This window comes from Canis lupus, chromosome 12 (assembly GCF_003254725.2).
Source record: "Canis lupus dingo isolate Sandy chromosome 12, ASM325472v2, whole genome shotgun sequence".
NCBI lineage: Eukaryota > Metazoa > Chordata > Mammalia > Carnivora > Canidae > Canis > Canis lupus.
This window is the reverse complement of record NC_064254.1, coordinates 5,983,426-5,998,456: the sequence shown is the minus strand read 5'-3', so window position 1 is coordinate 5,998,456 and position 15,031 is coordinate 5,983,426. Positions and strand designations below refer to the sequence as shown.

The 15,031-nt window shown below is 54.1% G+C and overlaps 1 protein-coding gene across 3 annotated transcripts in view; it reads left to right on the top strand.

Moving 5' to 3' along the window:
* The first annotated feature begins 2,011 nt into the window (after positions 1-2,011).
* The window catches only part of CPNE5 (copine 5), a 90,371-nt gene continuing 77,351 nt past the window's right edge, over positions 2,012-15,031 (top strand). For all 3 annotated transcript variants that reach the window (XM_025418598.3, XM_049092547.1, XM_025418597.3), the window contains exon 1: positions 2,012-2,249. In XM_025418598.3, coding sequence (XP_025274383.3) covers positions 2,155-2,249 — 95 coding nt within the window. In that variant the 5' untranslated portion in view covers positions 2,012-2,154. The remainder of the gene's footprint in view (positions 2,250-15,031) is intronic.

Sequence of the window (15,031 nt, the reverse complement as noted above, 5' to 3'; positions counted from 1 at the left end):
TACTCAGTAAATACCTGTGGAATGAATGGATAACATATTCCACAAGTATGTTTGGAACATTGTCAAGGACAGGTAGGTGGGAGGTGGGAGGTGGGAGGGAGAGGAGGGCATAGAAATTCTGAGCCCAGTATTGGTTCCCTCAGGAAAGTTGGCCTGAATTATTCTCTTGGGAGATGGGGCCACATATCCAAACGGAGGTGGGCCTTCAGACCCAGGCGAGCCCCACTGCCATGCGAATCCCAGCCGCCTCTGCCCCTTTGGTGTGGGTCTCAGGTAGCAGAAGGAGTCCACCCTGAACCCGAGTAAAAGGAAAACACTTAACCTAGGTCAAGGAATGTGTTCTTATATTCATCTTTGACTCTGGCTGTTTCTAATGTTCTGGGAATTGACTTCAAACAATCTCAACAAGCCAGTTACCCAGCTGCCTGAGGCAGGGCCCAGAGGGCGTGGCTTTCCCCGGGTCCAGCCTCAGGCTCTAGGCCTCCCCGCACCCCCCCTCCCGGTCCCTTCCCTCCCCGGCGTCGGGCGGTGGGCGCGGAAAAGCGGGCTCCAGCTCAGCACAACTTGCACGGAGGCTGAGGAGGGGCTGCGGGGGATTTTCCGGAGCCAAGTCTATGCGTGCAGCCCCTGGGAGACGCCACAGCGTGGCGACCCCGAGTCTGGGAGGGCCAGGATGAGGCAGGGTGGGGCCGGTCGGGCCCTGAGGCCACGAAGGGCTTGGTTCTGGAGGGGGCCCCAGCTGAGGGGTGCCTCAACTGTCCCCTCGGTCCCAGGACAGGGATCAGAACCCGGCACACAGCAGCCTTCCACGCGGTGCTGGTTGGATGGGAGCCCAGGGGGCTCCAGCCACCCTCTCAGTCTGGTAGAGGAAGCTTCTAGACCCCAGGGGCTGGCTCAGCCACTAGTCACGACGGGCCGGAGATGGGGAGGGAGCTGGCGGGTGGCTTAGGTGGTTGACGCCAGGCCCGGAGGGCGCCCGAGGTGGATTGGGGGGCACCCATGCACAGGCCCTGCCTAGGCCTAACGGCCCTGCCTGGGAAACCGAGGAGGCCCCTCTGGGCCCTGGGGTGGCCCCCACACACCTGCCCAAGAGATGGGATTCTGTTTATAGACTCGCCCCGCCCCCCCGCTCCGTGGGGCGCACCCGCAGCAAAGAGCCCCTCGAGCCTCGGGCGGGGGGCGGGGGGCGGGGATGGTTCCTTTGCGCACGTCGCTGCCACCCCGCCCCGCGCAGGCCCTCCTCCAACACGCCCCGCGGTTCACGAGCCGCTCTCCCTCTGCCAGTAGGAAACCCCTGAGGGGGTTGGCGGTGGGCGCAGAGGGAGACGCGCGCGGCCGGGACCATCTCCGGCTGTCACCCCCCCCCCAGGCTTCCAGCATCTGGAGCCGCGGCCCCACGCCCGCCACGCGCGCACACACGCGCACACACAGACTCACGCTCGCACCGACACCCTCACACCCGTGCGCAGACCCCGCCCGCGGCCCCGCCCCGGCCCCTGCGGGCGCCCCCTCCGGCGCTCGCGGACCCCGCACGCAGCCCGCCCCGGCTGGCGGGAGGCGGCGGCTTCGGGCACATTTGATTTTCCCGCAGCCCGGACGCCCGGGAGCCCGCGCCCGAGCCGGGGAGGAGGCGGCGCCGCGGCCGGCTCCCCAGCCCCGCTGCCGCCCGCGCGCAGACCCCGCGAGAGGAGGCGCAGCCCCGGCGTCCCCGCTCCGCGCTGCCGGCGCCCGGCCACCCCCGCGCCCGCGCCCGCGCCCGCCCCGGCCCCCACGCCCCCTCCCTCGCCCGCACCCCCTCGTCCCCCCGAAGCTGCACGCCGCTCTCCACGACGCCGCGCGTCCCTCCCGGTGACCTCTCCCCGCGCCCCTCCGCCTCCCTCCGCCGCGCCCCGGCTCCCCCGCACCTGGCCCCCTGCGGGCCCCCGGCCTCCTCGCCGCGGCCCCCGCTCCCTCCCCTCGCCGCGGCCCCGCTCCCTCCCCTCCGCCCCCCTTCCCTCTCTCACTTCCCACGCCCCCTCTTCGCGCTCCTCTCTCCTCCCTTTGCCGCCCAGCGCCGGCTCCGGAGTTGGGGGAGAGCCCAGGGTTTCAGTCGCTTTGGAGGAGGCGTGAATCGCGCAGGGATTGACTAATTGGGGGTGGGGGGCGCGGTGGGCGATGGAGCAGCCCGAGGACATGGCGTCGCTGAGCGAGTTCGATTCCTTGGCGGGCAGCATCCCGGCCACCAAGGTGGAGATCACCGTGTCCTGCAGGTGAGCGCCCGCCGGCCGGTCCCCCCGCCCCGCCCCGCCCCGCGCCGCGCCGCGCCCGGCCCTGGAGCCCCGCGGCCTCCGCCGCCCGGACCCCTCCCGTCGCGCCCCCTCCAGCTTCCAGGACCACCGCTGCCCGCCTGCGGCCGAGCCCTGCCCAGCCACGGGGGGGGGGCGGCGGAATGGGAGGCCAGGCTCGGGGTCGCACCGCGGAAAGTTTGCACTCCAGGCTGTTGCCGGGAGGAGAAAGGCAGACCCGGGAGGAGGAGAGGGAGGTTGTGAAAGGCCATCCCAGGGTCTCAGCACAGGCGATTTCCGATCACCTCCTCCCCAAATGGAGAAGTGGGTGATTTGCCCCATCCTTCCCAGGCATACCCAGCCTCTGCCTTCCATGCCCTTCTCTCCTGCCGTCTCCCTGCTGCTTTGCCCCAACACCCTCCTCTCCTCTGCCCCCACCCACTGTCCCAGACCCCAGGATTTACAGCTTTTCTTCACCTCCAACAGCAAAACTGACTCGTGGAAAAGGATCAGATTGATTCATTCATACTGAGCTGTGGATAACTGATAACAACTTCTTCAAGTGGCGCCATTAAAAACAAAACAAAAACAAAAAAAACCCAATAACTTAGGTACAAAAATCTTAAGCCAAAGGACTAGAACACTGAGGATGGAATTTTAGAGTCCAGCAGGGGAGGGGAGGTGTGTTTTTGTGGGCTACCACCCCCAAATCCTCAGTCATGGCACACGGAGTCTGGGGATAACTTCTCCATCTAAGAGCCAGGTCTCCTCCTGTTTCTCCTATCTGGGGAGAAGGCTGCCCCAAGCAGTAAAGGGGCGCCGGTGGAGAAGGAGGATTTTTCTCTAGTGCAGTGGTGGCTTAGGGCTGGCCTGGGGTCCCTGCGGGGCTGAGGCTGTGAGGGGTGCTATGGGCCAGGCGGAGACCACCTTTGACCTAACCCCAGAGATGCCATTCCTCCTGCCCCAATGACCAACAGCATTTCCAGAGTCCTGGCTGTGCCCTTGTAACAAATCACCCACCCCATTTTTATCCAGGTCTCTCTCTGGTCAGAGCCTTCACTCGCCCTCATGGCCTCCCAACCTTCTTTTCCAAAGTTGTGGCACTGATGTTGGTGTGTGTGTGTGTGTGTGCGCGCGTGTGTAGACAGAGCCTGAGGAGCGACTGGGGATTTGAGGGCGAGTGGGAGCGAGGGCTAGTGCGGTGGAACACAGCCCCCTTCCCCATGCCAGACCCTTCCTGGGTCTCCTGTGGTAGCTTCCACATGTCTCCGCCATGGTCGCACACATCACTATCAGAATTATGTCCTGACACCATTTGCATCTTGCCATGGCTCTGCTGGGAGATTCCTGATGGCCCATTAGCTCCCGTCTCACCTCCTCAGCCATCAACAGTTGCCACAGCCTGCCTTCCCTCCCCTGTGGAGCACACATCCCTGCGCCTGATGCTCCCTCCCAGCTTGTCAGGCTTGTGTCAGAGCTGTCTCCAGATCCTTGTCACCGCTGAGCTCCGAGCAGCCAACTCCCCATCCTGATTTCACCCCTCCTTCATCTCTGCTGGCTCATGTCCCCCCATCCTGAAAAGTCCAGCCTCATGCCCCCCCCCCACCTCCAGCTGTCCTTCTCACCCATGAGACACCCAGCCAGCATCACACAGGCTTCTGTGTCCTCTAGGTCCTGAGTACTCAGCCAGGGCCAAGGGTTCACTCACACACTGAGCACTGAATCTCTGAAGACACCTCAGGTACGGAGACTTCATCCCTCTTCCCCCAAAGCAACCGTAGAAGCAGTGGAGGACAGGGATCCCCACCCTGGCTCTGACCCGTGACCCCTCTACTGCAGTGGAGTTGGAGGAGGCAGAGGGCATGTGGTCATGTAGCTTTGGAGTCCAACACCTTGAAATGGATTTTGCTCCACCCTTTGAGGCAAACTTTTAGCCTCCATTGCCCCTGTTTGTCAAATGCACACGATGAACCTGTATTTGAGAAATCTTTGCTGAGGTAGCTCACATGCTTCAAAAAGTGGTTGGCATGAAGTGGGATATTCAACAAATATTGTTGGAAGAACTAACTTAAGGAACAGAGGATCATGAAGCCCCCAGCACACTACTTTGCACTTGCTGGGCATGTAACAGATGCTCCGTAAGTAGCCATGATGATTACCGTAAGGCAGTAGTATTTGGCCCCTCCTGTTTGCTCTCTGAAAGTGGAGGTGTCCAAAGGACTCAAACCTTTTGCCTAAGAAGTACCTTGGGGTGCACCCGAGTTCCTGAGGAATGTAGTTTGGGATCAACCCTCCCAAAGGATAGGTATCTCTTCCCTCTCAAAGGACATGATCCATCAGACTGAGGAAGGCCTGACTCAGGCCCTGCTCCTGGTTTCCTGAAAGCTAGAGTGTGGAAAGTGGAAGGGTTTTGGTAGGAAGAATGAGGAGGCAGGAGGCCCCTGGAACAGAGGAGGCCAGAAAACAGTCCAGATGGGCTTGAAATTGTAAATCCATCTCTTTGCCTCAGCCAGGTCCAACTGTTTAGGTTCTACAAGAGACAGAATGAGAGAGAGAGAGAGAGAGAGAGAGAGAGAGAGAAGGCAAAGGGGGAGGGGTTTAAGAAGAAGCTTAGGGAGGAGGGAGAGCTGCACAGATTGGCTTTCTCCAGCATATCTTACATTCCGTGGTCATAAGTCTTCCTCCACTATATCCCATGGTCAGCACTGACTGGGTCCCAGGAGAAGAGGCCTAGGGATGCCCTGCTCTGAGTCTCCCAAGTGACCCCTTCTGGTAGGCATGGAGCAGTAAGCAGGCAGGGGGGTTGGGGGGGTGAGAACTCCAGTGGGCTTTAGAATAGGCAGCTGGGGTTGAGGAGGCCATATTTCAGGGAACTGGAAACCAGCCTTTCTCGGTGCCAGTTACCTTCCCTCTCTGCTCTGCTCCTCAGAAAGATCCCTGCTACCCCCTGCACCCCCAGGAACTCTCTGCAGTTGCCTAGGAGAAGACCCAGCCCCTTGCCATGCCTATCCTAGGAAACTCCTAGTTGAGAAAAGCTGCCTGGTAAAGGTGCATGTCTGAGCCCCAGCACAGAACCACCTGGAGGCCTAGCCACACCTCCCCTAAAGCCACCTGACAGTGTGGGATGGACATATTTGGGTCCCTGCTTTGGGTAGAGTGGCTCTTGGGCTAATCTAAAGTCCACCCCCAAACAGTTGTTTTTGCCAACTTTGGTGAATTCAAGGTTGAATATTGTAAAGCTTCTGGTTGTTTGGCTCAGTGGTTAGGAACATGAGCTGTGGGGTATATCTACCTGGGTTCAAATCCCAGCCCTGTCCTCATGATACTGCATAAACTACTTAATCTGTGCCTCAGTTTCCTTATCTGTAAGAGATGTGTAGTAATTCTTATCACAGCTCTGAGGATAAAACTAGATTAATCCATGAGTAGTAATTTATTTGCCTTTATTTGATACCTGGGAGTAAATAAAAATCTTTCTAGTTGGGTCCCGGGGTTTGTGTGGGTCCTGGAGATCTGAACCATCTAGAGATTATTTTTCACTTCTCTTCCCCTCAGCTTTATTGAGATATATTTGACATACTGTATACATTTAAATATTCTGAGGGGTTGTTTTGGGGGTGAGTAGGGTAGATGGGTTTGTGGAACCAGATACCAGCAGACATTGTAGAAAATGTGAGCCACAAGCTTCTCTTTCCTCTGATGGTCTTGTTCGACCTTTCCTAACTATTAGCCTCCCTGCAGACCAGGTCAAAACTCAGCTATCCAGTGTTCCATTCCCCAAAGTCCTCACTATTTTTCAGGTCTCTCCATGCAGGGATCCAGATTGGCAGCGTGTTGCTTAGAAAGAGTGATTTGCATTTTTTATGTAACAGGAAACCTTTGCACTTCCAGAGGATCTGCTGGAAGAAGGGATGCACGGTTTCACATGGTGGGGCTCCTGAGACCCATCTGGAAGACGAGGAGGGGAGAGTCCAGAGGCAGGGAGTTTCTTGGCCGTGCTGGAATCTCTCAAGCAGCTGCCCTGTCCTTGCCAGCGGGCGGGGCTGGTAGGCAGCCGTTGCCTCTGCCCCCAAGATATTTTCTGCTTGTCTGTTCAGGTTGGCGGTTTGCTGCCCTGGGGCCTGAGAGGCAGCCTAGCTCAGGAGCTGTGCCCTGGGCCTCTCAGGAGTGTGAATGGGCTCTGAATGCTTTCTTCTGACAGGCATGGGGAGGGCAGCTTTGGGGAAGGAGGAGCCTGGGGACAGTGTGGCAGCTGTCAAAGCCAGAGCTAGGAGAAAGAGGTCCATCCAGCCACCAGAATACTCCAGGGCACTTGTTAGTGGAGCCAGGGGAATGAGAACAGTGGGATTTACTGAGTGCTCACTACATGCTAGGCGCTTTACATCAGTATGAGGCTCAACCATATGCAGTTGCCTATATTCAATGGTTTTTGACCTACTGGAGTAGCAATTTGATTCAAATTGAGATTATGGATTATGATGTTCATTTTCAATTGCCTAGTAACAAATTGCCCCAAAGCTAGCGGTTTCTCATCTTACAGTTTCTGTAGGTCAAAAGCATGGGCACAGCATATCTGGCGTCTCTGCTACCGCCTCCCCAGGCTGACATCAAGGCGTCTGCAGGGGTTCTGATCCTCATCTGAGGCTCCTGGCCCAGGCCACGCCCATTTAGATGGTTGGGAGGATTTGATTCCTCGCAGCAGCGATGAGATTGAAGTCCTGTTTTCCTGCTGGCTGTTGGATTGGGATGGTTCCCAGCTCCTAGAGGCCACCCTCAAGGCCTAGGCATGTGGGCATGGCAGCTTCCTCCTTCCCAGTCTGCCATGACGGAGTGCTATATAAGTAACAGTAATCACAGGAGTGAGTATCCATCACATTCCCAGGTCCCACCCACACTCAAGGGGAGGGAATCATGCAGGCTTGTACACAGAGGTGAGGGGGGTTAGGACTCTTGGGGACCATCTTAGATTGCTGCCTTCCACAGTGACTATATCTTTTTAAACTTTCAATAGTCCTATAAAGTAGGGAGTAGTATTTTCCCTTTTTTTTAAATTTTTATTTACTTTATGATAGTCACAGAGAGAGAGAGAGAGAGAGAGGCAGAGACACAGGAGGAGGGAGAAGCAGGCTCCATGCACCGGGAGCCCGATGTGGGATTCGATCCCAGGTCTCCAGGATCACGCCCTGGGCCAAAGGCAGGCGCCAAACCGCTGCGCCACCCAGGGATCCCTAGTATTTTCCCTTTTTGATTAGGAAACCAGAGCTCAGAGAGATTAAGGGACCTACCCTGAGGTTACAGTTAGCACATTTTGGAGAAGGGGCTCCAAATCCAGTTTCCTCAGACTTCAAAGCCTTGAGGCCTTCTTGAGGTTGGGGGTTGAGTTCTCCATGAGGGTCATGGTAAGGGCCTGGGTACCAGTGATAGTAGATGGTACCAAGGAGCTGCTGCACTCTCTCTAGGGATGGAAGAGGCCTTCCTTACTCAGAGATGCCTCTGGCTCTGGGAGGCAAACTCAGAACTGGAGAAATCTCTAGGAAGCAGAGGCCAGAGAGTCAAGGGATGGCAGCCAGCTTTCCATGGCATCCAGATCTCATGGTGGTAGCTTACCATCCCTCCTCTCTCAGCTCACAGTTCTCCCTGCTTCAACCCAAGGGCATTGCTGGAGATGCCCTACCACTTGGAGGAGAAGGTAGGAAGGAGGTAAGGGGAATAAGGTTGGAAAGCTTGGGGGCACTGAGTATCAGGTTCAGCTAGAAATGCTTTGTCTATGGATAACAGAAAATCTGTTAGTGGCTCAAACACAAAATATATTTATTTTTCTCAGATCACAGTGAGTCTGGAGGTAGGTTATCCCAGTGTGGGTTTATCAGCTCACTTTACTATCGAAGACCCAGCAATCTTTCTCCTCTTCCATCACCCAAATGGTGGGCCTCATTGTTGCAAAATGGCAGCCTCTGTTCCAGGCATCACAACCACATCCAAAGATAGGAAGCAAGGCATAGGGCCAAAGGCTTCTCTTTGACAAGTTCTTTTTATCTGAAAAGCTGCAGTCCCTCCCAAAACCTCTCACCAGACTTCCCCTTCTATTTTAATGGGTAAAGCCAGGTCTCATGTCCACCCCTAGACTAACATGTTAATTAGCATGGGCTGCAGTAACCAAATACCATAGACTGGGTGGCTTAAACAATAGAAATTTATTTTCTACTGTTCTTGAGGATGGGAGTCTGAGATCAAGGGGTCAGCATAGTTGGGTTTTAGGGAGGACCCTCTTCCTGGCTTCAGATAGCCACCTTCTCACTGTGTTCTCATATGACAGAGAAAGAGAGATCAAGCTCTCTGGGGTCTTATACAGGCACTAATCTCATCATGGGCCTCACCCTCATGACCTCAGATAACCCTAATTGCCTTCCAAAGGCCATGTCTCCAAATACTGTCACATTGGGATTAGTGTTTCTTTCAATATATAAATTTTAGGAGGTACACAATTCAGTTAATAGCAACAAGGGACAGGAACGTGCCTTCTAAGACTTTGGATGTTTCCATCAGATACCTGAACCAATGTGGGTTCTGTTAGCAGGAAGAGAGTGAGGAAGTGCTTGCTAGGTGGACAGCCATGGACTCTGCCACACGAGGCTTTCCAAGTGATCCATAGCAACCCGAGCTCCCTGGGGGTGCCAGGGGCCTAGAGTTTGGCATCTCTGAGGACTAGCTCCTCAGATTTTCCTGCAGTCAGTAGACAGCCTGTGTTAGGTGACTGGGGACTGATTTTCCAAGCACGGCTTGGCCAGATCCCTGACTACCTCTCTTCTTGTTTTCTGCACAAGGCAAAAAAACCCAAAACAGTATGATAAATTGACAAACATTCCTGACAAAACACAAGGCAAGGTGCCTCTGTCCTCTCTTATCACCTGCCTCCAATGGGCTAGGGTAGTGCCTGAAGGTCGCTATGGGAGAGCTGTATGCCTTTAGACCTTGAAGAATCCTCGGCAGGACACTGAAAGTCAAGGTGATTCCTGGCTTACCCTCTCCAAAATCTTGGCAGGTTGTTCAAGTTCTCCATCAAGTTTCTCAGTCTCTCCATCTGTAAAATAGGGGGAAATATTGGTCCTGTCCACATTCTATAAGGTTGCTATGAAGACAAAAGAGGTTGTATTTTATGAGGTTCTATGTAAACTGGAATGTGCTAAATAAAATTAATGGTGCTAATAGGCACCAGTAACTGATCACTACTGATACATTCATTCCTTCGATAATTGATACTGATCCTCATTTGCTATTGAGCCTTTACAGTTTGAAGTGCCGAGGATACAGTGGTGAACAAGAATGACTGTCCCATAGAACTCACGATGGTGTGTGTGTAGGGGGGCGATATAACAAATGTGTTCATTTTTTTTATTAAGCCAATAATGTCTGTTAAGATAGGTGCTCTGCAGGTAAGTTTGGTGTCGTAGGGGACACTTTATTTTTTAAGATTTTATTTATTTATTCATGAGAGACAGACAGAGAGGCCGAGATACAGGGAGAGGGAGAAGCAGGCTCCCTGCGGGGAGCCCGATGCAGGACTCGATCCCAGGACCCCAGGATCATGACCTGAGCCAAAAGCAAACGTTCAACCACTGAGCCATCCAGGTGCCCTCGTTGGGGCACTTTAGACAGGATAAGCAGGTGACTTTGAGGTGAGATCCAAAGGATGAGAAAGCCAGCTGGGGGAGGATCTGGGGAAGGTAATTCAGTTAGGGAGAACAGGAAGTGTAAAGGCCCTGTGGCAGGAAAGACTTAGGTATGCTTGCAAAACTGCAGGGAGGCTGGTGTGGCTGGAGCAGTGTGAGGTAGAGAGTGAAGGGGGAATGAGGTTCGAGAGGAGATGGGGGACGTGGGGGTGGAGGGAGTGTGCGAGTCATGGCCTTGTGACCCACGCTAAGGAGTTTGGTACTCTAAGAGCATTTGGAAGTTTAAGGTGGTTAAACAGGAGTAATATGATCTGATGCGTTTTTTTTTTTCCTTTTAAAGGTTTATTTATTTATTTTAGAAAGAGAGAGTGGTGAGGAGGGGCAGAGGGAGAGGGAGAGAGAGAGTCCCAAGCAGACTCCATGCTGAGCACAGAGCCAACATGGAGCTCGATCCCAGGACCCCAAGATCATGACCTGAGCTGAAACCAAGAGTTGGATGCCTAACTGACTGTACCACCCAGGTGCCCTGATCTGATTTGTTTTCTAAAAAAACTTTGGTTACTGTGAAGAGAAGGGGCTGGGGCAGAGTCGGGTAGGACAGGGGGAGTGGGGTAGGACGGGGAGAGGCAGGAGTTGAAGTACGTTGCCAGGCAGGAGGCTACTGCAGCACCCAGGGGAGACAGTGGTGACAGTGGTGTGGGGAAGAGCAGACAGATTTGGAATGTGTTTTTGAAGGAGAAGCCTTTAAGACTTGATGAATAGGACGAGAGGGGGCATAAAGGAGAAAGTAATCGAACATGCTTCCTGCATTTCTGTTTTTAAGCTATTGGTTTCGTGATGGCAGAGGGCAGGGACATGACTCCATAAGACAGATGAAGAAACTGAGGTTAAGTAGCTTGTCCAGGGTCACAGCATTACCCAGTGGCCATGTGGGGATCCCAGTGTGGATGCACATGAGGCCAGAGCTCTTGCTGTCTTCCTTCGGCCATGTAGCATGGGAGAGATAATTATTCCAATAAATAATAATAATAATAATAATAATAATAATGCAAAAAAGCCTCAGGAAGGAGAGCTCTTTAAGCCATGTGCAAATTACTTTTTAGACCTTGATGAGGTGGCTTGGCAGGGAGACAATGCTTCCGGGTGAGGAGCGGGATCTGAAAGGGGAGATGGGTGAGTGCCAGGGGCTGGGGCTGGGTGCCAATGTCCCTTTCCTCCTCAGCTCCTTCCTCTTCCTTTCGAGGATTGCTTCTGTGAGGATTGCTTCTGCGTGTTTGGGCAGAGAGCAGGGCAGAAGGAGACGGACAAGCCCCCCAGTTCTTCTCTTCAGCCCTGATGAGGCCAGGGGCAGGAGAGGGGAGAGTGAGAATGGGAGGAGGCACTGCTGGCCAGGATGGGGTTTGGGGAGACCCTGGGTCTGGAAATGCAGACACTCTCCATGGGCACCTCTAGATGGGTTTGGGCTTCAGAGGTCAAACTTGGTGTGTTCCCTGGGAATTTGGGTGACATGGGGCACACCTTTCAGCCCCAGCTCCCTGGCCTCTAGAATGAGGGATGTCTACCTCCTGGCATTGATGCATAGGGTGGTGGGGTGTCAGATTAACTACCCAACAAAGGACGTGGTGCAGACTGTATCTGTGATTAACTTCCCCTCTCTCCTGCATTCTCTGCCTGCCTGGGGTGTTGGCCAGATGAGCTTGAATTGCTCCATGGAAAAAGGAGGTGTTATTGGCAGGCTCTCTGGGTCTGGGGATCTCTGTGGGCCTGCTCGAAATTCCTGTTTCTGCCCAATGGTGGCTCACCTGTCCCCAGTCTGCTCTCTTTAAGGAAGGCTGGACAGCCATGGTGGCCAGTGGTGGGTATGCAGCTGCTTAAGGTCCTGCTCCAGCCCATTTAGGGGGCAGGGAGGGGAGAACATGGGCATCCCTAGAGACCCTACTTCATTCTCCACAGGCCATCAGTGAGTGCTGGATTGCAGCTTACTACATGCTCGACACTTTTCTGTTTTGCCCCTGTGAGCTCTATCAATTCTCAGAAAACCCCTAGGAGAGAGGGATTTTATTATCCCCACTTTACAGATGGAGATACTGAGGCACAGAGAGGTTAAGTGAGGTCATTCACCTGGGCAAGAGCAGAGCTGACTTTTTGACTGAGCATGAGTCTCCAAATCTGCATTCAGTGCCCCCCACCTTTTGCCAGATGTTGAAGGGATGCTTAGGGAGGGTTGTTGGGAAAAAGATGAACCATCTTTCCTTAACTTTTTAACCTCACAAACCTCTTTGGGAATCTGATGACCAGCTCTCCAAAAAGAATGCATCCGTATGTACCCATATGCCACATTTTGCTTACAGTTCCAGGGAGTCCGTGGGGGGACCCCTGACCCAGGGAAAGCTGAGGGTGAGTGCTCTGAATGTGTTTCCTCCTATGCTGAGCTGGAGTCATTGCTCAGAGCTGCTGTGCAGCATTTATGGACTTTGCTTCGAGACAACCAGAGATGTGTGATGGTCAGTTTATCCAGCAGCTCAGCTCAAGAGTGAGCATATCTTGGCCTCAGACTGGGGCTCCCTGAGGGCAGGGCCATATCTCCTCCTCTCTCTGACTAGAGAGTCCCCGCCTCTACTTCCCACTCATTTAAGCCTCCCAGATGGGAGAGTGAGACCCTCAGGCTCCCTCCTTTAGCACCAGCAAAGGGGTCTTATTGTAACCTTTCCAGTGCTTTCTTCCTTTGCTGGGGGCCTGAGGACTTCTGACCTCACCAGCCAGTGCATGGTCATTTTCTTGCTGCCACTGAATTGAAAATGATTCCTTGGGGGAAAGCAGGATGGAAGGGAGCCCTGGGTTCTGTTACTGGGCCTTGGTTTAAGGAACAAAAGAAGCCAAGCTCCAGGCTGCTGAGCGGACAGCTGAAGGGTTTTATATTCTTTTGGGGAAAAAATACATTTGCCTGTTGGAAAAAAAATTCTCTTTGAGCTCTCCAAAGACAGAAAAATGGAGAAAAAGCACTTACGGTCTGGTGTGTCAGTGCCTTCCTGGTTGGGGCCCTGCTTTGGGGCAGAAGACCTGGTTTCCCCCCTCAGCTTCTGGCTGGCTGTGTGCCTGTGGACAAGTCACTCACTGTCTGTCAGCCCGGGGAGTCCTCAGTGCTTTGGGGTGAGGGTCACAGAGGAGCTTTCAAGTGCTGCGTGGGGGTACTTTGTTCCAGTGGGGAAAGCTGAGGCCCCAGTGTCCTAACACAGAGTATTAGGATCACAGCCATCAGAAACATGATGACGGCGTGGGTGTGGGTGTGTGTAGGTGGGTGTGTATGGTGGGGCAGTTAATTGAAAGATGACTTCAAGGGCCTCATCCAGACCTGCAAAACTGGGCTCTGGGCAGGGGGCCCAGGAATCTGCCTTTTTACAAGGTAGACCCGGGCAAGTCCCAGGAAGTGAGAGGCCCATTGCTCCTGGCGGTGAAGCCATCATCTCAAGGCTATGAGAGTAGGCTCAGTGGGTCCTGAGACTTCTGCTTGGGGTGAGACACATAGAGGGCCAAGTGTGGATGGAGTAAGGGACCAGAGAGGGTATAGGGTGCAGGGACTTAGGCAAAGGGGCAGAAGCCTCAGAGCTGAATTGGGGGAAGGACAGGGGGCCAAGGAGGAGCCTGAGGCTGGGGTGGGCGGAGCATACTCACAGTGGGGTGCTGGGAGTGTATGTGTTGGAGGTGGACTTCTTCGGACAGGCGAAGGTGGAGGTAGCTTGTGTTGCCCATCCTGTGTGTCCTTTTTCACCCAGTAGACCTGAGCACCCACCAGGAAGGTGACTGCTCTGCTCAGCAGCAGGCCAATGATGACTAACCCTCTGACCAGCCTCACTATGACCTAAAGCTCCAGAGCGGTTCCGATGGAGGATATGTGTTAGCCCTACTTTCCAGATGGGGAAACTGAGGCCTAAGGAAGACAAATAATTTGTCCAGAGCTGGGATGTGAACCCATGGACTTAACCCTGAGACTATACAGCTAAGGGAAAGTATAGGAGCCGGCCCTGAACATGACCAGACACCATGCAGGCGGAGAGACAAGAGCCTCACTCAGCCATGTGGCCATTCGTTTTGGTCTTCCTTCATCCATCTGATGTGCCAGCCCCCTGCTCTGAGTCAGGTGCTGGGCTGGCCTGCTGCAGAGGTGGGGTCCCTAGCATAGAGGGGCACACAGCCGGTGAGAGATAGATGCGCCCCTCCTTTTGCAGCCCAGGGTGTTCTGAGTGTGGACCTGGGGTCCTACAAGAAAGAGTTGCACACTATAGACCAAAGGAGCTCAGGGGAGGGGGAGAAGAAATGGGTTGTTGATCAGAGCCTATTAGGGAATGCAGAATCCAAGAGGATAGATAGGAATGTGTCTGGAAGGGTGACAAGGACAATCTCAGCAGGGCAGAGGGAAGCCCCAGGACTCAGAGTCCAGAGGTCACTGGGCAGGGAGCTGCTGAAGCTAGACGGCTGGTTCTACTTCCTGGTGCAGGGTTGTGTCTCTGCCCGGGGAGGGTGGTGGAGCCAGGACAATCTGCTTCTCCCTGCCTGCTTCTCTTTGAAAACAAGACCCACCCCATCCCTCCCTCTGTCTCTCCTGTTTCTCCTCTCTCTCTCTCTCTCTCTCTCTCTCTCTCTCACACACACACACACACACACACACACACACACACATACACACATTGAAATCCAGGGTCTCACTAGCCTAGACATGATGAAACCTGAATTCTAGAACACAGACCTTGGAGAGGTCAGATGCCCTCTCTCTGAGTCGCATCTTCCTGATTTGTAAAAGAATTGGAAAACGTGACCTCTGAGGTCCCTTCCAGCTTGAATGTTCTCAGGTTTTGTGCAATTACAGAATTTCATTATAGAATTCAAAGATAAACCCCAGCACTCTCTTTAATAAAGTCTTGTCCTTGGGGCCCCCTCCCCACTTCTTTATTACTTCCAGCAGCTCACCGTGCCTCAGGTTCCACCATCACAGTCTCATCTTGGTATGAAGGCATTTTGTCCTTTATTGAAATTAAGATAGACACCTCTGCCTCCAAACCTAGGATGCTGCAGGACGAGGTGGCCAACCCAGGTACCAGT